General features: G+C 39.0%; 3 protein-coding genes across 7 annotated transcripts; 1 reads left to right on the forward strand and 2 right to left on the reverse strand.

Annotated features, from left to right (window-relative positions):
- Positions 1-360: 360 nt before the first annotated feature.
- Positions 361-17,313, reverse strand: lats2 (large tumor suppressor kinase 2). 3 transcript variants are annotated; one of them, XM_043249438.1, is made up of 9 exons: positions 17,089-17,313; positions 14,327-14,566; positions 13,838-14,226; positions 8,026-8,158; positions 6,412-7,931; positions 5,261-5,843; positions 4,946-5,128; positions 4,740-4,846; positions 361-4,321 (listed from the first exon to the last, which is right to left on the reverse strand). In XM_043249438.1, exons 3-9 carry the CDS (start codon positions 14,189-14,191, stop codon positions 3,791-3,793), a joined length of 3,411 nt encoding a protein of 1,136 aa, XP_043105373.1. In that variant the 5' UTR covers positions 14,192-14,226; positions 14,327-14,566; positions 17,089-17,313; the 3' UTR covers positions 361-3,790. The 3 variants fall into 3 exon arrangements, with proteins under 3 accessions (XP_043105373.1, XP_043105372.1, XP_043105374.1); XM_043249437.1 differs by having other exon boundaries at positions 14,343-14,566; positions 17,089-17,312; XM_043249439.1 differs by lacking the exon at positions 14,327-14,566.
- Positions 17,314-17,988: 675 nt separating this feature from the next.
- LOC122351989 lies at positions 17,989-21,238 on the reverse strand. Of its 3 annotated transcripts, XM_043249441.1 has the most exons (3): positions 20,963-21,216; positions 20,296-20,392; positions 17,989-20,199 (listed from the first exon to the last, which is right to left on the reverse strand). In XM_043249441.1, the coding sequence occupies exon 3, from the start codon at positions 20,123-20,125 to the stop codon at positions 18,836-18,838; it is 1,290 nt and encodes a 429-aa protein (XP_043105376.1). In that variant the 5' UTR covers positions 20,126-20,199; positions 20,296-20,392; positions 20,963-21,216; the 3' UTR covers positions 17,989-18,835. The 3 variants fall into 3 exon arrangements, with proteins under 3 accessions (XP_043105376.1, XP_043105375.1, XP_043105377.1); XM_043249440.1 differs by lacking the exon at positions 20,296-20,392 and having other exon boundaries at positions 20,963-21,238; XM_043249442.1 differs by lacking the exon at positions 20,296-20,392 and having other exon boundaries at positions 21,013-21,216.
- Positions 21,239-21,294: 56 nt separating this feature from the next.
- On the forward strand, positions 21,295-22,693 carry sap18 (Sin3A-associated protein). The gene is made up of 4 exons (XM_043249445.1): positions 21,295-21,456; positions 21,833-21,942; positions 22,018-22,140; positions 22,221-22,693. The coding sequence occupies exons 1-4, from the start codon at positions 21,385-21,387 to the stop codon at positions 22,375-22,377; spliced, it is 462 nt and encodes a 153-aa protein (XP_043105380.1). The 5' UTR covers positions 21,295-21,384; the 3' UTR covers positions 22,378-22,693.
- Positions 22,694-22,774: the final 81 nt, after the last annotated feature.

Raw genomic sequence — 22,774 nt, forward strand, 5'->3', positions numbered from 1 at the left:
CACTGCTACTTAATGTAGTAACACCTATAAATAGTTTTATTATTAAAAAGGTTTTGATACTAATTGTGACCAGTCATATTCACATTATTGTAATCATTGAGGTTTTTAACAGGCTTCATTTTTGAGACGAACTGGAATAAAAAAAAAAATCTGGCCATGTAAAAATGTACATCCTGTATGTAATCATGATTGTAATTTAGCTGCTTTTAAACACAAAAGTTACTCAAAAAGTCAATTTTAGAGTTACTGCTGGAAATAAATGGGTTATTAAGAAAGACATTCTTGCTCTGATGTGTTACATCAGCTAAAAATATCTGGATGTGGCCCAGACACCTCTACAGACACACACAGACACCACTCAAAAGAGCATGATTTGTTTAATTTAATTTAGACATATACATTTACAAATGAGGACAGCGAAAGCATTTCTTAAACATTCTCAATTCATACGTACATGTAAAAAATGAGATATAAATCCAAATGCATACTGTCTGTAATACTGTAGACAAGGGGGTTCAAAAGTTAGCTCAGAAAAGAGAAAAATAAGAATAAAAGGATACAAAAAATATGTATATCTGTATAAATATATGTTCAATAGTAACAGTATTATATAATACAGTTAAAAGATTACAAACGTCAAAAAGTCCCAACCCATTCATCCATTAAAATACAAAAACATACATTAGAGGAAAAATCCCATCATCACACAATTCTAAATACAGTCAAAGATTGTCAGTCAACATTTTCAAAAGTAAAACACAGAATCCATCCTAAGCACAGCACACGCATTACATTCAAACCCTAAACCTGACTCTCTGAGAGATTCATAGAAAGCTCATGCTTTTTCACTGAGTGGTCCATTCTGACGAATATGGGGTAGCAAAACATCTGCCACACTTGCTTTCACACTCCATACAGCTCAATCAACTTTTTTGATTGGACCAAAGGCACAATACCAATTTGACTTGGCATATACATTAACATTACAAAATGTTTGTTAAGGTTTCACTTAACTTTTAGGAGTGATCGTACTGATACAATATATAAAGCAAATATGAAATGATCATCATCAAATGTTTTTTTAAAGCTCTTATAGTCAGCGGTCGTACAGGTTTTTAGACAATATTGACTGCAAGCACGTAACCACATGATTGTCAGTCAGCTTGAAAGATAATAACTAATACAGAGAACATTTTATGCAGTGACACATTATCACCACAAATGATTAGATCTTAGAAAGACAATATTAAATGGACTTCTCGCAGAAATTCAAAACAATCCTTATCACTGATCAAATGCATACAAAGCGTTTACATATTCATCCTGCTATGACATCCATACATTTCTCCTTCAGAGTCCCAACGACAATCATTCATTCTTGCTTCTTTTTTTTGTCTTTCTCAGGCTATTCCACCAAAAACACCCCCTCCCTCACCCTCAGGACCGGCCTGAGAGCAAGAAGCGAAGGCCTTTTCCATCTTCTCCTGAAATACTGATCAGCACGTGGTACACACACCCACACATTCATTAGAAGGCACACAGTTCGTCTTACACCAGATCAATCATACTGACAATCAAAATCACACTTTATACAAAAAGAGAGAGAAAGTATAAATGAAAGTATGATGATAATGATACTTTATAGTGTAATATTAATAACAATAAGCAGCATTGGGTCATGAAACTATACTGAAAATATATAAATCAATATAATATATACTTTAAGATAGCATAATTCAGTTTTAAAGTTTTAAAGGCTATTTATTGTATTTAGAAAACTATATAATGTATTTTCTGTATTGCACATAGTCATACCATCAGATACATTTGTCTTTTCGTTCGCCACATTTTCACCACTTCTTAAAAGGTTTTTGCCTCCAAGTATTATTTACACTTCAGTCATAGACTGTCTTGTTATAATACTGTGCTGTGTGATCACTTTGAAATGGTGCAGAAGCAGCCTCAAAGACAAAACATTTTTGCAATTGTTCTAATGATTCACTGATGGCGACAGACAAGATCATTTCCAGTGGATCTGGATGAGCATGAACACACACAACAAAAACCACCCGTCTGACTTTTTAAGATCTTCTTATGAAACTAAATGCAATTAAGATATTCTGGGAAACAGCAAAAGGATAAAGCAGACAAGAGTTATACAATGAAAAGCATATGAAAACTTCTGCGCAACAAGAAAAGGAAATAGCTGGACACCCAGCTGTTGAAAACTGTTATGCTGCTGATTTGTTCTGGATGGCCACTTGCATGTCTGCAGCAAACCTCTATGTGTGATGCACATCTTAGATACACTTAAAGCAGCAGATGAATGTAAAGCAACTATTGGGAACAGGTATAGTAAGCCTTAGTAAATACAAGAAATCAAGCCAGGTAATTTGTCATCAAATTAATAAAACAGTACTAACACACTTAATGCAAAATAAAAATATTGCAATGTTTTTTGTGGCATTTCGTTGAATTACCATGCATATTTCTCACAAGCAAAGAAAACGCAGGTTCAGACCTTTTTAATTTTCTCCTTAAAATCTTAATTTTCCCTATTGTGAATTTTTTTGACATTGTTTATAACCACATGTATGAAATCTGAATTTCTTTCTAATGACATTTAAAAGATGTTTATATAAAACCTTTAACAATAATGGGAGTTTTAAAATCCCATGTTCTTGAAGTGCTGGCTGTAAAACATTCTCAATATTGCGTTGTCTGAAAGCACCGTTTGACCTGATAAGGCGTATAACTGTATAATATTTACAAAAAAGATGTGATTATTGAATTAACTGAAAATACTGCATGATGTTTTGAACAGATTTTGCATTAAGAAGTGACCTAATACTGTCAGTTCATTAAAGTTGACAAATCTTTAAAACAAGCTGCACGACAGTGTCACTTTGAACCACTTGGTGGCGCCACAAAATCTTTTAAAAGATTTTTGTTTTGGAAAAATGAAAATGACTAGGATCACACGGTAGGACATCTGCAAATCTGTCTTCCATACTTCAGAAAATGCTTCTGAATTTTACTATAAAAGTCAGGGTTTTTTTTCATAAACTAAAAAAAAAAAAAAAAAAAAAAAAGCAAACCTCCATAGTTGTGACTGACATCATGTCGCATGTATATGCATTTATAATTTTGTGGGCTTGCACTACGGAGGAGAATTGTGATGTTTCTTTCTTGGCATGTCTCCTAATTGCAACCTGACCATAGAGCTATCATCCCAAGCCCAGCTCTCTTTTGATCCCTCACCATGACCTCTGGTGTTTGGAATGGCTGTGTTAGCATCACCAGGCTACGAGAGGTGAAGGTATTGTTAAAATATGACGTAAGACTGGGATATTTTCCCCCAGTGGAATAAAGGAATGGGGCACAGTCAACGCTGACCCCACCAACCATAAGAGTAGAGTGGTTTGACTGACAAACCACAGAGCAGCAGCTACACACATCTGTTTTTGTGTTCTCATAGAAGAGTAGCCAACTTTATCAGTCCCACCAACGTCCCCATGAACTAAGCTGCATGTAATTCCTTGGTCCCAGGTCAGAACTTCAGTCATTTTTAACAGGCAAAGGATACAGCATAATGCTTTTGAAGGAATAAACACATTTCACATGGAACTTTCTCCACTCTATTTTTGATGTTCTTCCATGCATTTAACCTGTACAAAAATACCCTGAAGAAAAAGTAGGGTTGAAAGGATGTTTAGGAGATGCAGCGTGTTAACTGGCGAGGTCCTCTATGGGTAAACGCAGAGCAGCATGAACACCCAATCCAACATCCTCACACATAAACCGGCTCACACCCTTCTCCTTGCTCTTCCTCTTCATGAACCTCTTCTTCCTCCAGCTTAGGTTTCAGGCCACCAGCCCCACTACTGCTGGGCAGGTCTTGGGTTGCCTCGGGGGGCTTGGGATAACGGAATGGACAGCCATTATCATCAAAAAACCTTCGGAAGGTGAACTCATAGAAGGCATGCTCAGGGTGTTTTCCATGAGGAGAACAGAGGGTGTCCCAAGTGCGGGTGCTGTCTCCACTGTCACTCCAGGCCCCTGGGCCCCCCTCCTCTTCCACAGGGTCAAAGTTGGATGTATCCATGGGGTGGGCAATCTTCGGTCTGTATGGAGCAGGTTGTGTACGAAGATTGCTAGAGAAATCCATCTCGGCAAAGAAAGGGTGAGCTTTTATCTCTCCAGCTCCGTTTCCTCCTAGACGCTCTTCAGCTGAGCAGCAGAGTCGACCGATGATGTCAACTGCCTCTGGGCTCAGTTTTACTTGTGGAGGCACCTGCAGAGTGTTCTCCCAGTTTATCACCTGTGGAGGTGACGACAACTTTATTCAATCACTTCACAATTTCATATATCCCAAACATGTAAAAAATTTGCAAAGAAAAGCTGTCTACTTTACTTCAACCCTATAAAAATGGAAACCCGTGAGTTTCAAGTGCCTCTTCCCTATTGTCACTTTTCCATAAAACCCGAAAGGCTAACTCCACCAAAGGCAACATGTCTAGTGTATTTACATCACGTTTGACCAATCCTTCTCCTGGAGAATCACTTTTCTGCAGAGATTAGCTCCAAACCTAATTAAACACATAAACTGGCTAATCGATGTCTTTAGGATTATTAGAAATTTTGTATTAGGGCAGGTTAGACTTAAACTTGGATTGGACACACTGGTTTACATCAGCCATGTAAGCAAAAAAACCTAATAAAATGCAAACAGGGCTTACCTTAAGCTGCGTCTCTGTTGGGGTTGGAGCAAGGAAAGGTGGCTGGCCAACCAGCATCTCAAACAGGATTACTCCAACACTCCACCAGTCACACAGCTGTGTGTATCCTGCACATTAGAAAGTATGACACTTAACAGGAGAATAGATCTATAAACACTTCCTAGTGACTAGCTTTTACTTCCAGGTGTCTTTGTGCAAGGTCTTACCTTTGCGCAGAAGCACCTCAGGGGCAATGTAGTTCGGAGTGCCCACCAGAGAGTGTGCCAGACAACGCTGGTGTTGTCGAGTTGCCCGCTGTTCCAAAGTCATCAGCCGATCACCACAACGGCAGTTGGAAACATCATCCCAAAAGTCACTTGGCTCCATACTATCTTGTCGGATATGGTTCCCTATTTAAGCAGTGCAAAGAGAGAATGTAAAGACAACCAATTCATTTTTCATTTGGTGAACACTGCAACGGTATTTAGGCCACTTTTCAAACAGCTAAAAGCTATGAGTGAGTATCACATTTTGTTCCGTACCTTTTTGGTAATACTTTGAGTTGTGGGTCCAACGGAACCCAGTACACAGACCAAAATCAGTCAGCTTGATGTGTCCATCCAGGTCAATTAGGATGTTGTCCGGTTTGATATCTCTGTGGATGAAGCCCATCTTATGCACACTTTCGATGGCCAGTGTTAGTTCTGCCACATAGAACCTGGCTAAGGGCTCTGGAAAAACCCCCATACGGATCAGCAAGCTCATCATATCTCCTCCAGGAATGTAATCCATGACAAAGTACAGGCTGTCTCTGTCCTGAAATGAGTAGTACAACCTGACTACCCACTCATTGTCAGCCTCTGCCAAGATATCTCGTTCTGCTTTCACATGGGCTACTTGGTTTCGGTTCAGAACATCTTTCTTTCGTAGAGTCTTCATGGCATATAGGGCGCTTGTGTCCACTTTGCGTGTAAGACACACCTCACCAAAGGCCCCAATGCCAAGTGTCTTGATTTTGACAAACATCGACTTGTCCATCTTGGCACGTCGTAGTCGGTTGTAATTGGATTCCTTCTGGTATAGCATCTTTCTCATCTGTTCCTGCTCTGCCTCTGAAAGGCCAGCCTGAAGGAGTGGAAGAGATAGATAGATAGATTAATAACAATAATGCAATAATATTAGATTCAATATTGAAAACTCAACAACAATTGTCTGGAATGCAAATAACTGAACTGTAGGGGTGGGAGGAAAAAAATGATTCTCTCTTTAACAATTCTAAATATTTCAGAATAGATTCCGAGCTGTTTTTTTTTCTCCCCATGGCATGTGTGTGCGCTTGATGTACGCAGAAAGGATTCATTCATTGCACAGATTTTGATACTGAGTTGATAATGACAACTGTAAATCATTTGAATTGAATTGTGAAACATTCACACCTCTACTTTTAAGGTTGCAATACTGACACAAAGATATTTTAACTGTAAACAAATAGCATAGAAACTCCAATGTTATTTAAAATGTAATGTTGTAAAGATGCATTTACACAGCAGAAGAATTAATTGGGCAAAAATGTTTTGGAATCGTGAATTGTGACTCCCAAAATCAAAATCGGATCAGATTGTGAAGTGCCTGAAGATTCCCACCCCTACCCTACTAAATCGTGTATTTTCTTGGTTAATGGAGCCCTGGTTACCTTAGACATTTCTTGCTCCAGCTGCATCCTGCGATTGAGTTTCTGCTGATAGGTCTTCATCACGTTCTCCACATGCTGCTCCATGTAGAACTTAAAGGCAAAGGGAGAATAACTCTTAATGCGTGACTCCCGCTTCTCTTCATCACGGGCATTTTTTCGCACAGGCACAGGTGAGGTTTGAATCTGCTTCTTATCCTTCACTGCTTTCTCGCCTTTGCCTGTCTTCACTTTGTCTTTGGAGACTGGTTCCTCTTGCTTTCCTACTGAGGCACTCTGGACTGTTCTACTTGTAGCATTGACATCTTGAAATCCACCCATGGCTCCAGTCTCCAGGGATGCAGGCTCAGGTCCAGATCCAGGCAGGAGCAGTGTTTTAGGGTAGGGTGGAGGAGGACATCTGTGTTCTTGATTGGACTCCAGAGTAAAAGTCTCATCTGGCATGTATCCGTGAGACTCTGGAGCATCCTGAGCTTGTGCACTCAGCCACCCTGGATGGCATGGTCCCACTGCTGTCTTCGGCTCAGGCCTCATGACCCTTATACTCTTAACAGGCGGCTGGATTGGTGGAGAGGTCACTGCAGTTATTGTGTTAGGCGGACCCAAAGATGCATCCTGTTTGCCAGCAACACTAGCTGTGGGAGGCAATGCCTGCCTCACTGTCACCTTCTGGTGGTTGTTGAAAGAATTGGTCCGGCTGGGGACACGTACCTCCCCTCTAAAGGGTCCCTGTGGCTGCCTGGTTGGAGGTGTCCCCTCAGGACCTTGGGCTCCTGGCCAGTGATGTTCATAGAGGTCGAGATTCAGACTGGCCCTGGAAGGTGTGAGGAGGCCTTGAGGAACATCGGAAAACTCACCTCCCATAGCTCCAGGGGAGCGCTGCATCATGTGAACTTGGTGTGAGGTGGGACTGGCTTGACGTGGGTGCGAATGTGGTGGAAGATATAAGTTTGGAGGGTAGCCACCAGTGTTTTGGCCCATTGCTCCTTTGCCTGGCATATTAACATAGTTTTCAGATGTTAGTGAGGTCATCTTATTCTGGAAAGAAGCACTTCGTTTTACCCCGTAGCTGGGTGCTTCTATCATATGAGGCCTGTAGTCATAATGTGTGCCAGGACCTCCCGAAGGCTGAGGCTGGATTTGCATAGGTGGTCCAGGCACACTGTAGCCCATCATGGCCTGGTCTATTCCACCAGGGTAGCCTTTTTGCTGGGCTGGACCAGGGGTGTACATAGGGTTTCCAGGGTTATTTTGGGGAGCCATGCTTGTGGAGTAGGCACCCATGCTTGCAGGACGACCCATTGGGTTTCCCATGGTAGGACCCTGTGAAGGGTTAGCAGGCGGTGGCATGTAGTTCATGACAGGTGGTCCACCCATGTATGCACGTGTCATCTCACCCTCAGCCCCATAACCAGCTCCCTCATACAGTGGTGCTCCCATTTGGTGATAAGGTGGCATTGCACCATCCCCAGTGCCCTCCATTGCCGCCCTGTGGTCCATTAAATTTGGCATGCCATTTTTTCCTGTATGGAATTTAACAAGGGTCATTTGGGTTTCAAGGAAGTGCATAATTCATAAAATTAATATAGTAATAAGTTTTTAAAAGTGTGCGCATACCTGGGGAAGTCTGTTTGATGACACGTACAATCTGTTCATTGTGAGGGTCCAGGTAGCCCATTTTGCTAATGTATTCCAATGCTGCCTCAATGTTACGGCTGCCGGTCTGTTTTAGGGCACGGACTGCCATTTCCTGTTTCAAAAATTCAACCAAAGAACTATCAGAACATGAGCAATGCATTATTTATTTTTCACAATGCATTTCCTGTAATTATGCACAAATGAGGCCCAACTTCTACACTCATGTAAAGTTTTTAAAAGAGGTATTTGTATTTTTTATAACCACAGGGATCAGTTTGAATTAAATCAATATGTGAAGCAAAGCAAAGCTGCTGAAGTCATGATGCTTCCAAATTCCCGCAAATATCCCTCATCGGATGTAGAACAACCAGCATGTGCATATCTTTTTTAATTTGCAGAGAAATTCATGACTGAAGGTGACTGTAATAGGGCCAAAAATATATAAAAATATAACCATTTTCTTTTACATATTAGGCAAAGTCAGATTGCCTTCATTTAAAAGGCAATGCTCTAGTTTAATTTAATAAACATTCTTTAAAAAGGTATGCATGTTCTTGAGCAAAAGGATTGTATGTAGTTTGACATTTTAATCAAAATTGAAATTGTACAGTATAGGAATTTGTAATGGAGTATGAATAATGACCTCAATGCACTTCAGGTATTTAGATAAACACATGTCCACATGAACATGTGTGTGCATATAAATCAAGCCATAGTACATACACACACATACAGCAGATAATTGTTAAAATAACATTCCCTGCAGCTGCTTCCTCTGCAAGTTAGCACAAGCTCCTTCCTGTGCCAGCCCACAAGTACACTATGACCAGAGCTGGGCACATCTGACCACACGTTGCACCATGAGACCCTTGAAATGATTCAGAGATTTGATTTTACAAATGGCACATTCAATTTAAACTTCTTTATTTGTCTTCATTTCTGTAATTATTTGTCTTCATTTTTATAATTATACTAAAATGCAAAGTGAAAACATGTTAAAAAAAATTTGTTCTTCTGAACTTGAATCTTTACATGATTACCACCCATTCAAGAACTCTGTTTACCCCTTGTCACATTTTGTGACAGTGCAATTCAAAATAAAACAACTCAGACATGTACAATCTTCTGTGAGCAGTCCCACACCTATATGAGGAAATCCCCTTGAATGGCATATGACCTCATTCAGAAGACATTCTGCCCAAACCAAATTCTACAGCACCACAGCAAGCTGTGTTCACTGCCTCTAGTGGACAAACATAGTACTGTACTAAACATGCTATGGAAAATGGGGGAAGGGGGGGGGGGGGGGGTGTGGTAGTGCCTAATTCAGCACTTACTTCTGTTTATGTTTTCTATGCATTCAAAGATATACATTCAAAGTAGATTAATATTATGAAACTTTGACAAAATTAGAGCAATAAAGACTATTTCAGAGTTTTGGATAGATGGCACTGACAGATAACAAATTAATGGGCGTAAACAAGCAGCTATATAAACCGTGGGCACACTTAGTACACTCATTACACAGTGCCACATCCACAGGAATGCTACACATTCCCCAAGTAGTTTAGATTACTCCGGGTATTGCCATCAGTTTCTGTAAATGCTTATTTACACAGTTGTTACTGTACAAAACACACAGGAAATACTCAGAGCACTCTCTGTTAGTCTGTGATCAGGGCTCTCAGAAGTGCCATGGCTTTCTGTTGCATTCCATCACTGTCCGCTCCAAGGGTGTGTGCCTTCTTGTCCCCCTTGGTGATTTAAAGGCGCCACTCTCTCATTCCCTCTTTAAAACATGCACGCGCACACACACAACAATCCAACATGGACTTCAGTCTGGTTTCGGGAAGGGTTGGGTCTGGTTTGGCCCCAGGTCAGAGTTTCAGCCCTGACCTCCACTGTCATGGCGACAGATGTTCAGGACATTCCACGAGCCAGGAAGCAAGAATTCCAGCTATGTGGAAATCTACGCTTCAATCTCATTTTGAATCATCCCTCCTACTCCTCCTCTTTTTATTTTTGAGATCATTCTGTTCCAATGTGCCTTAAGCGTTCATTTGGTTGATCCCAAAATATCTTGTTTGTATTTACACCCTTGTCATGACCACAAGCCTCAATGCTACACTAGACATTCAATTTCTGACCACGGCGTCGGTAAGTACCCACACAGAAAAAAAAAAAAAAAAGTCTCATTTTTTCCCCAAACTCATACATTAAAAAGTAAACAGTCTATAGTCTTCTTGAATAAAGTGACATAACTATATTCTATCACTATTATTTTTTTAAGAGCTTCCACTTTGACCCAAATTCTGAAACACATTCCACCATTGAACATGGTAATGAAAACCATATGGAGGACTCTGAGATGCAGGACCGGATGGGCATCATCATCTTTGTCAGTGGATAGAGAGGTGGAACATCATCCATAAATTATCAAAATAGCTCAAACAGCACTTAAAACAGCCCAGAATAGCACTTGCAATGTCAAGGTCATGGGTCCAAATCCTTAGCCATGCATGAACTGATAAAATATCCTTGAGCCTGTATTCAAACTCGGGACACCCACATATGTCAGCACACTGCCCTCACAAGAATGACGGTGCCACATTAAGATTATTATTTAAGAAAAACATACCTTTTAATCTTTTACATACAATAACTCGCTCTACTCTTCTTTTTGGATGATGTCCCCAACACTTCTTACTTTTCAGCCCCTTTTCACCAATCACTGATACATTTCCCACCTTTAGTGATGTAAAAAACTTCAGAAGAGAAAAAACAAGCCTCGTCCTACATTAGTTCTCGTTAAATATTTTTTTCCTCTCACATAATACAATTCGAATGATGTGTCAGGTTGACTTTTAAAGTAAAAATTCACAGCACTGACCAGTTGTGGTTCAAGAAACTGGGTTGCGCAAGAAGGCTAATATAAACATTTAGATCATGTGCAAACGCAATATACCAACACCGCTCTAGACATTTATCATATTGTTTGTTCCGCAAGTATACAAGCATCACATGCATGATGTACGCAGACAGCTTTTCATATTCTAAGCTCGAAACCACAAATCCACAACACATGTCATACTCATCTTCTTCCTACACCCCCACCCCCCCTTTCATTCCCGAACTAAAACATTTCCTCCTTCAGAGGTGGTTATGTAACCGTCAGCCACATTGCTGTGTAATTTGTGAGGCAAAATCCAACTATAGCGACTAAACTAAATCAGCTCAGGGAAGGACCAGAGGCGGCCATTTACCTTCCTGGAATGTACGTAGGGTCAGGAACACAGGCCCCAGTCAGAAGACGACGGAGAACTAAAAATACTGAGTCACACACCACATCGGAGTCATTTCACAATAATTACTGCTAATAAAAACATGCTGAAATGTATGCCCAGATCTGATGGGAGGTCTAGGTGCATGTGGTGCACAACACAGAACCAAGATTCACACACAATGAACTTTTGGCCAAGCTAAATCTGAAAACGAGGAGACTTGAAGTCAGACAGACTGAGCCACAAAACACAAATTTCATGTTTTTGTAGAAACTAAATAAAAACCTTTAACCCACACATAAAGACCAGAAAAGGGACATCCCTGCTTACTATATTTCTGCTGTGGAAACTGTACCACCCACTTACGAATCAACTGAGCACTTCCTCTGTGTGTACTGATGTTGTACACACTGTCCCAGTAATGCAGGGCAAAGACAAATCAACCTATGATTGTGAAATTCACATAGGCCAGTGAAATATTATGCTCTCTGTTCTATAGTTCTTTAACTTTGTTCTCTTTAGGGCAAAAAATAAATCATGCTTAAAGTAGTTGTCCTCAACTGGAGGGTTGTAACCCAAACATTTTATTCTAATGATAAATATTAACAATGATAAATTATCGTTCTAAACTCATACTTGTCCAAAAAAAAAGATCATTCATACATCTCATTATCAGTCAGCATCAGGGCCCACAGCGAAAGATAAGCCAGTCAGGAATGTATCCAGACAACATGATCCAAATCAAGTCTGACTCCATACTATACTTCATCTGATAGCATGTTTCAGCTTCCAGAGACCTAAAAAAGCCCCATTCCAGTCTCTATTTAGCCATGTCATAAAGGCAGCTCGGCTCCCTTCAGCTAGGCCTCGTAATTCCGCTGGGCCGTGGTGGATTTCTCGGTGGTGTTGTGCATGGGCTTGAGCACAGCATTCCTCACATGCCTAATGCAATCACAGGGCTGCTCTCAGAGCTGCATCTGAACATTAGCAGCAAAGCTCCAATACAAATTCATTAATGATCTGACAATGGGTTTGTATTAGAGAACCTGAAACAAACGATAGGACCTTTGGTCTCCTGCATGTTTCACATAAACTGGAACTGGGCTGAAATTCTATCATCATTTACTCCTCCTTCCCCATGTTGTTTCAAACCTGTATAGTTTTCTTTTTTCAGTGGGAAGTTATTTAATATTATTTATACACTATTAGAGAATTTATTAATATTCTGAATTGTTCATTTTAGCTCCTGTTTTAGTGAATGTGCTTTTGTCGTTTTTATTTTATTTTATATTATTTCTATTTATATCTGAATATTTCTATATTTTTAAACTTTAGTTTTAGTCATTTTAGTACTTATTTTAGTGCCAAGACAGCATTTCAAACTGATCTATTTATTTACTTTAAATCTAATTCTTTTGGTGTTTTTTTTTCAGCTTAATTTCAAGGTTAATGTTAAAGATTTTAATTTTAGTATAATAATAATAATAATAATAATAACAACAACAACATTATTCTGTGCAGATAAAAGATAAAAAGGTCTGTTGTAATTTATTTAGTTCTATACTTAATCAATGGTCTCCAAAACGGTACAATTATCAACATTCTTCAAAAGGACAAAGAAGGAAAGTTTGGAATGACATGATAGTAAGTAAATGATAACAATTTTTTCAATTTTCAACTATCCCTGTAATACTCAGCCGGTAGATTTCAATACAAGGTCCAGAACACACGTAACACATTTAACTAAATAGTGATTGCGTAACAACCACTACTACACAGCAACACAGATACATTGAAAACAATCACTAACAAAAGTTCTAGCATATAATTTTACGTATATTAAACTGGACCATTATCAGCACACACTAGTATTGGCAAAAACAGAATTGAAACAATTCTGTATAAATGTTTGTATTTTGAGCGTTAAAGGTGAGGAAGGGTTGATTTGGCTTCTGCCACTTCCTTTGGGGCAGAGATGTTCCGCTGACCTCTTCAAGAAAATAACTAAAAACCAAGCAAGTTGTAAAAACCGCCATTTAAACATTACATTCTATATTATGTAATGATTTCACATTTGGAAAAGAAAGGATATGCAGTGCATTAGATGTACAAAACTTAATATTTGATATTTAAGGTTATATATCATAAATTGTTTTTAGAAATATTTCTGAATGTTTATACAACAAGAATCCTGAAAAAAGTATGTCAATGTTTCCACAAAAATACTAAGTGGAACATTTTAACAATAATGGCTGCTGAAATTTTAGCTTTACCATCACATAAAAATTGTGCTTATCATTATAGTGTTTAAAAGATAGAAATCATGTTTAAAATATAGAAATCATCACTTTTTTCAGTATTTTATTGTATTTTTGATCAAATAAATGCAGCTTTGTTGAGCATAAGAGACCAGAATAAATATACACTCACATACAGACTAAATAAATATTATGAAGTAATAATAATCATTTTTTATGATTATCATTATTTCTATTAGAGACATTGCTTACCTGATCACAACCAGCGTTGACAAGATCCTGCAGCATCTGCCTATTGACTTCACCAGGATGTCCTGAGCTGGATCCCGGGCCTGATTCGTTGGCAAAAGGCAATAGAGACTTGCGGATCTCTCGCAGGGCATTTTGGTAGTTGTTGAACTTCTGAGGCTGCCGGAGCTGTTGTTGCCTTCCAGCTTGGTCTTTGCCCTTAGAGTCCCCACCTCTGCCCCCCTCCCCTCGAGCGCTCCCTCCATGAAGCGCCTGGCTCACCAGCTTTGCAGGTTGTTTCAGTCCCTCCTTGATCTCCTGCAGGCGCTGGCGAGTGTTGCCCACATATGGGGCGGCAGGGAACGTCTTAGGCCTCATGAGTGAACGCGGCCCGTACACACAAATTCTTCACACTTAAAAAAAAACAAAAAAACACAAAGATTTAGCTAGTTACTTACAAGGAAACACACAACGGCAGTGCAATCGTACACTAAGACACAGAACTGTACACACCCAGACTCAGTCTGACCTGAATAGATAACAGGCTGCAATGGGAAAGATGCAAAGGGAAGATTAGGATTCCTGTTGCCGCTCGTCTTTGTTGCTGCTGCCTCTTTGGCTCTGGCTCGTGCTGGATGCTGGCCTACTCACATCCCAGCACCCCTTTCAGGGCTCACACTCCCCCTCCTCCCAAGACATGTGAGGGGTAACGTCTGCGTACTTGTTCCATCCCAGTCTGGTATGCATCTTTGCCTGTGGAGACAGTGTTAGACAGAAGGGTCAGGGTGCGGTCCAGGCACGTCCAAGACCCTGCATCACTACTCTACGTCAAACGCCTGATCAGACATTAGCTCCTGTGTCAGCAGGTAGATTTATCACTTAGCACATGCACATCTGTGCCGTTACTCCCTTCAAGCTGAATATGCAGTCAGAGGACTATCAGCAACACGTTCTTTTTGCAGCATGGTCATAAAGCAAACCCCAAAATCACACTTCTGCATAACAAAAAGTGTCATAACTAATACAATATACTTTTTTAAAAAAAAGCTTCTGTATCTTATGACAATATTGAAAAGTTTGAAAAGCAAAAGTTTGTGCTAGTAAAGGTACTTACAGATTTAGATTTCAAATGTTTGCTGTTTATTTAAACCATTACATTTCTATACTAATATGCTGATATGGTGCTCAATAAACATCCTTATTATTCATTTCTGAAGGATCATATTACATTATTGCTATTTTGCTGTATTTTTGTTTTCATAAGAGACTTCTGTCAAAAAAAAAAATAATAATAATATATATATAATTTTTTTGACAGAAGTCTCTTATGAAATTATATATTTTATATTTATAGAATAAATATATATATAAACCCTAAAATGTTGAATATGAAAATGTAGAGTTTTCTGTCATGGAGAAAACGATTAAGAAACTATTGATCATGGTTCATGACTGTCACTTGAAATAAAAGCAAGCCCTTAAATATACCCCGCTCAAACTTCCTGTTTCTAAAGGAAATACCTCAAATTCAAAACAGGAGTGAAAAATTATGTTTGTCTTCTGGTAAAACAAAGAAAAAAGAATTTTCAGCACAAACATATTTCTGGAATGCGTGCTCAATGCTGGAAATGCACTGCTGCTCAGTCAAGAACAAATATAGTATAATTGCCATTACCGTCAAGGCTTCCAACACAATACTTTCCATGCCCTCACATTCCCCAAGTAAGAGCAGCAATACACTGTACCTCCACTTTCAAACACTAATCCGAGTACACTTGAGACATCATCCATAAAGAAAACATTTAATAGATTCATATTCAATACACAAGCTTTTATGTACATCTGCAGTTATGCTATACAACTGACCACAAACTCACTGCTACAATAAGACACATAACAACCAGCATAATCATTCATAGACACAGCTCTTCCGCAATGTCACTCATTAAAGTTAAAGCATATATAGCCGAGGCCATATTATAAACGTTTTCCATCATTTCATTGAACTGAATGGTCTGGTATTTAACTACACATTAACTACATCAGCATAATATGAAATGGATGAGCGATTCCAAACATTTTCTATTTATTTTTTTATTTCTGACTAGGGAGTAGTATTTGTCAAATCATTACAATTTCACACTTTGGCTTAATTATTACCCGTAGCCAAAGCTAGCGACGGTGTCTGATTGTCCTTGTTAGGCTAAATGGCTTCCAGTTTTCATCATTTTTGGCATGATCCATAAATTGTGGAAGTTCACTATGTCGAAAATGTTGTTTTTTGCGCTTGTGTAACGCGCATACGTATATAAAGCAAAACATAAATTCTGAGAGCATGTACAGTAAACTTCATGAATACTGCATAAATACTTTTATTGTATGTTTTCCTACTATTTGAGTTTTTGAAATCCTAGCAAACTAGAAAGTGTGAAATCATTTAAACGCCGTTTTCGCTTTTTATCATCGACCCATACGTTTTTTGACATCACAAAGCAGACAAAAACAACAACTGTTAAGTATGAACACAGATCTCACTACTTGTCATCGCACATCTTACAAGAGAGAGGAGAAAAACAGTATTATTTTGTGGGTGGAGTGAATTATTCAGTTTCAAAACACTCAATGTGTAATGTAATCGGCCCGTTATAGTACATAATTTTATTACTGCTCAAGACACCCAAACTAAACCTACGGTGAGTAGTTTGTTTGGCACGAGTTGAAATACAACATTACCATTACAATCTCTATTTCATCAGCACTTCAGCCGCCGTGAAATTTAAATTTTTAACATTCAACTGTACTATAGTAAAAAAAGTGTTTATAACGGTCAAAGCTGGTATTTGATACGATGAGTTTCGGTAAAGACTCCTTCCACGCCATCTGTAAAGACGGAATATAAAGTCATATAACCCATCCAAAAAGTTTTTCACGGACACAATCCCACATTGTTCTCGTCAGATTTACAAGCAGCAAATCTTCAAAATGCTTTCAAAAGACACAAAGTAACTTTAAGGCGGCGTGAAGCGGCAGGGCCTTGAGGTCGCAGCGCTTTGCGGGACAGGAGCGAGAGGAACGCAGATCCGCTGGAGCAAGTCCGCATTCCAGCGCAGGGAGAATGCGCTCACTCCTACCTCGCTTTAAATGACAAATACACCTTCCTTCCCACACTTACGAAGGATTTGCGAACGTAGATCGAATATAGAGATCCCTACAAACCACTAACGCCCAGCTTTAAAGAAGAAAAAAAAACAATAATAAAGTTTTGAGGGACTCACCATGTGATTTTAGTGGTACCTTAATCCAAGGAACTGATTTAAACTTCAGTAAAGTTGTAGCTTATCTGTCTGGTGTTTTGTTGCCCGGGGATCGTCTTTCGAAGTCCTCTCATATAAAGCACACAGTGAAAATCATGGGATTGTCCTCCATTTTCTCGCCACTCACGGCAGAATTAGAATGCAGTACAAAGTTGGACACTTACTGCATTGTTAACATTCCAGAGGAGTCACGTGAGGCAGCCATGCACGTCAGCACTGCACATACCCTGGGCGGGGCTTCCTACATTTACAACGCTGAGATTCTGATCTGATGCAAGCCAGTAGATATGATCCCTGGAAAGGGACAATACTGGGGGATATATGTACTAGCCCTGTTTGGCTCGCATAGATATCAAAGTTATGATGGTAATTATTGCCATTTAAAAAAAAACATATTCTAAAATAGATTGTGTTCTGTTTCTTCTACTCATGGACCAGGATGTTGCCCTTTAATCAATCTCTGTAGTCTCAAATCCTAAAGAAAATCACAAAAACATCACACATAATTAAACCAGCCGTGACAAAACGATGATCTTGAAACAGGAACTGCATCATCAACTTAAGAATTTTCTGCAAAAATGTATAGGAATATATTTATTTATTTATTTTATATATAACACATTTACTTGATATGCTAATATTGGGAAAAATGACCTTTTTTTACGTAACCTATCATTTTAAATAATAATATGAAATAAAATATTAAGCAACTAACAAAGTAACAGCAAAATGTGGTTTAGAATAGTTTTAGATGGAGTACAGAATGTTAGGTTGTTTTTAATAAAGAAGAAATGTAAAAGAATAAAAGAAGCTGAAAAGTAAAATCACGTAAAAAAAAATAAATTTTCAAATTGCAAGTACTCAAATTTTCTTGAGATATTTTTATACATGTTATACAACAGAGTGCTACATTAAATTACAGTCGTGTTGGTTTTCACATAGGACACATGAGTAAAATGTAAAATTCAACAAACATTGCTTTCACAGACAATAACACAAATAAATGCAACACACACTTAATTGATGGAGAGGGATACAGTGCTGAAACATGTGCAATGGTCAAAACTCTGAGTGAATATATCATGCTAGAAGTTACTAAATGTTGATTCAACACAATAATGATCACACAGCAATGCCAATAACTAAACTGTAACTTTGTGAGACTTACACGTTACATGGTAGAATGACATGGCAACATCAAAAGTAAAAAAAACATAGTACAGCTGGATTAATGTAAAAATATAGTGTATATCTATATAGAAGCAAAAATATGGTATAGGCATCATAAGGACAAAAGGCACTGGAACTTAGGGCAGCTAATGTCAAAATACAACAGTCTCCGACTGAGAGGCATTCTTTAATGCCTTGAATATTTTAGATTCTCAGCACACACGCTTCACTTTAGACAATACTAAATTGAAGTTAAACTATGGATGAAATGTCTCTACCATACCGAAGCATCAACAAAGTAAGCTTAAAAAAATAAGGAAGTTCCTTATGTAAAAAGACTAGAGGGGAGATTGTCCAGTGAACTGCCTGATGAATATGTTTGGTATAATCTAGTCCTTAGGTTGCATAAATGTTCTAAGAAAGGTCAAGATCCTCTTTTAATGAAAAGTCCTCTGCTAAAATAGGAAAACAATAAAAGTGCATTCAGCCAATGTACAAATAAAAGTCGCTTTCACAAAAGTGTGGCATATATGAGTGCTCATTCCAGGGGCGCAGCAGAAATACACAGGTTATTCAAGGCACAAGCAACCTGCACTATCTTATCAAAAGTGCTCACATTGGAAGTGCGGTCGACAACCATAAAGGGACTTTCCACTGGTCCGGTCAACATAGAATATCTCCTCTTCACCATGTCTATTACCTTCCCAACATGCCTGTGAACATTCGCTTTATCTGAATGCGTGCCAACCAGTGAGAAATTGTCTCCATCTTGTCCACTCTGGCAATTTTCATAGCAATTTCTACTAGTGATTTTGAGTTCTGCTTTGCGAGCCCCCACCAAACCCTCGATGTCAAAATCATGCTCAGCCAACACAACGTCACCAGGCAGTATCTTACAAAGGAGGCCAGAACTCTCAACAAGATTTTTGTCACTGACATGACCCGGTGATCCCCTTGAAACAAATGTGACCACACCTTGAGGAGCAACACCTATCACATATTTAAGCTCATTCACCGTGGCATGAGCCGGCACAGTCAATGCTGTAGATGCATGCTCTTGATTCACATCCACACTGAGAGCTTTTTCCAGAGACACCCTAAAGCAGTCAACGATCACTGCACAGTCTGGGTACATGCAAAGCAAAGCTGTGGGTAGATTTTTTCTGAGCTCTGCTCTGGATGGCCAAAAAACAGCAGTGGGCACGAGGGTGATGAACATTATATTAATAATCCGATGGACAGTCCTGGTCACGGTGGCAACCTTGACCCCAAAACGATAGGCCAAGTCTTGGTTTTTAAGATCAAGCCTGAGTCGCATTAACGTCAAGAGAAGTTGCTGGAATTTTGAAAGTTTCGCATTTTTATCACCTTTCATATGTGGCATGAGCAGCATCATGACAGTCTCAAACACAAAGTAGTTCGGCAGTCCCGTATAGAAGCGAACCTTTTCTGGATCATTTCTAAATGATGCCTCAGTGAAAGACATCTTTTCGATCGATTCTCTCAGCTCCATGTTCTCTTTCTTCAGAGCGTCAAGACTGGATTCATAGTCAGGGGGAATGTTTTTGACTGGGCTTCCCATTTGGTTTACTCTTGTCAGTGAGATTTCCTCTTCTATGTAATCTTCAATTTTATAATCCTCAGTCTTATAATCCTCTTCATCACAGCTGCTTAGTGAAGAAGAAACACTTTCTGGCTCTTCTTGATTTCTAGTCTGGCCATGGTCCTCCAAGAAGCGTCCTTGTCCTTGCAGGAAGAGCAAAGCATTGGCGGCCTCCACTTGTGCCTCTTGTTTATCATACATTTCACATGCACCTGCTTCCTTCATATTTGACGACAGTGGCGCTGAAGTGAAAACAGAAGGAACATAGTCTGGGGATCTAGGATTTTTCACTTGTTTTCCTGTGAACAGAACAAGAATGCGTTTATTTTTAAATCGTATATCCAAAAATGAACAGAAACAATTGTGTGAAAAATAAAAACACTTGTCATTTTTACTGCACAAAAATGCTGAGCAATCAGACACAATGAAGTATATCTTTGATATATAGGATCGTCCTTTGGGCAGTGCAACTGGTGCGTGATCCCACCCCACCTGTATACAAATAAAATGTAAGCAATCATGTCCGGAAATACTCTTACAAGCAAATACGGAATACACAGCCCTTTCTATATTTATACAGTCATCTAGTGGTTACATCATGGTATTACATATGATATTCTTCAGCCTATTTCTTCCAGATCACAATATTTTGCTATGTATTGGATTTTAAACCCCTTTATTCAATTTTAACTTAAATTGTGTATTAATTAAAAAAAAACAACAACAATATTTTGTATAAAAATTAAAAACGCATAATAACAGTGCAGTACCATTAAATAAATAAAAATAAATATTAATATTAATATTAATATTATTGGTCTGTTTTGACCCCTGTATTGCAATACCCAAAAATAATTGTGCATTTAAACCGAACTCCAAAGTGTACCATAACGATGAAGTTGGAAAGATGAAGAGGAAAGCTCAGTTATGGTACATCATACTTTTACAAGCTTTACAAACACCCCCACTCCACTAGAGATATATACATTCAAGCATTGCTTTTTAAAGATTCTTGTTAAAACCAAACGCACGCAACATCCATGACATTTGATTCAAACACACCTGAAATGAAGTGTGTGCTGCAGAGTCTACTGCCCTCGTTTGGCACCCACCCTTCACGATTCACAGCAGCGATCCAGCGTTGCTTCCGCTCCGGGTCGCGAGGAAACCTGTAGAAAGATAACGTGGTCCCAGGAGTCCTCCTGTTCCGACAACCGGCCACAACGCACGTGTGAACCATATTAAGGCCACCGAATTTGGGGACGTATTTGCTTTTGTTCCCTAGTAATATTTACAATCTGACTCCCAAAATGGCGGTGGGGGTAGCGTAGGCGACGCGAGTATTTCGTCATTTCGCTGACCGTCATCGGTTGGCTGTTATTGGCGCCCTGCAGCGGTGACATCATCTCATCGCGCCACGATCGCTCATTAACAGGCGTTGTGAACAGCGATTCATTGCTTGTTTTCTAACAATATTGGATAAAATGGCTGTAGAATCAAGAGTCACGCAAGAGGAAATCAAAAAAGAGCCAGAAAAGCCAGTGGACAGAGAGAAGGTTTGTGGTTTTTTACTTCTGTTTCTCATTTACGCAATATTCGTGCACATACAACGCGTCTTGCATGCTAAGCTAACGTGTAAAATCTAACTAGTAAAAATGTTGGTATACAACATATTATACTAGAATTATATGCTAACAATTTTTAATTGCAATATAGTGAACAAAACGGCAAACTATTAATAAAAGTTTGCAGCATATTATAAAGATTAAAAACGATTAGTATAGAGCACATTAACAAATACCTGACCAATGGAGAACGTATGCAGCGAACGCATTTCACCTGGTCTGCAATATCACTATTGAAGACGTTTACATATACACTGCGTTTTGAGGGAGACTGTTAAATTCCTTAATTTCTGTATGTTTTCCTCAGACATGCCCTCTTCTTCTCCGAGTGTTTACTACCAATAATGGAAGGCATCATCGCATGGACGAGTTTGCCCGGGGAAATGTACCATCTAGCGAGCTTCAGATTTACACCTGGTAGGTATAAACTTTTGCATTGAGTTAAAGTTGAAATAACTGTATGATCCTGAATGTTATCTACTTTGATTTTAGGATGGATGCTACTTTGAAGGAACTGACAAGCTTGGTGAAGGAAGTTTATCCGGAAGCTCGAAAGAAAGGCACACATTTTGGGTTTGCAATAGTGTACCCAGACCCTAAACGACAAATCTACAGGTGATCTATACAGAAGGCTTTTTGTTCTAGCATGGTCAGGTTTGATTTTGTTTTAAATAACCAATCTGGTTTTGTTGTAGGGTTAAAGAGATCGGCAATACAGTTTCGGGACGCAAAGGTGCAGATGACTCCATGACGCTTCAGTCTCAGCGCTTTCAGATTGGAGATTACCTTGACATCGCAATCACTCCACCTAACCGCGCGCCGCCTCTCCAAGGACGCATGAGACCCTACTGAAACAAGACTCGCCTGCATTTAAACAAAGTAGAAATCTGCCTTCCCATCGAGTTTAGTTTAAAACTGCCTGTATTTTTTAGGCAAACCTGAATTAGCTTGGTTTAGCTGGTTCAGTGTTTTAACCAAGAACAAAACTCTGAAGGAAGGTTGATTTTTAGCAGCAGGATAAGGCATATCTTGAGGAAGTTATGTAGATTCTTTTTTTTTCATATTTTGTTCTTCATGGGGTTTTATACCAGGTCTACCTTTTTTAGTTTTAGTCCTGTTACCATAATTCCCATAAAATGTTGAATAAATGGTTTTCTTTTTTTCTGTATCTTGTCTTGTGTAAACATTTATATACTGACTTGTATGAGCAAAGCACCAGCACTTACTTTTAAACTGGTTTACCAGATTA

This window comes from Puntigrus tetrazona, chromosome 9, assembly GCF_018831695.1.
Source record: "Puntigrus tetrazona isolate hp1 chromosome 9, ASM1883169v1, whole genome shotgun sequence".
NCBI lineage: Eukaryota > Metazoa > Chordata > Actinopteri > Cypriniformes > Cyprinidae > Puntigrus > Puntigrus tetrazona.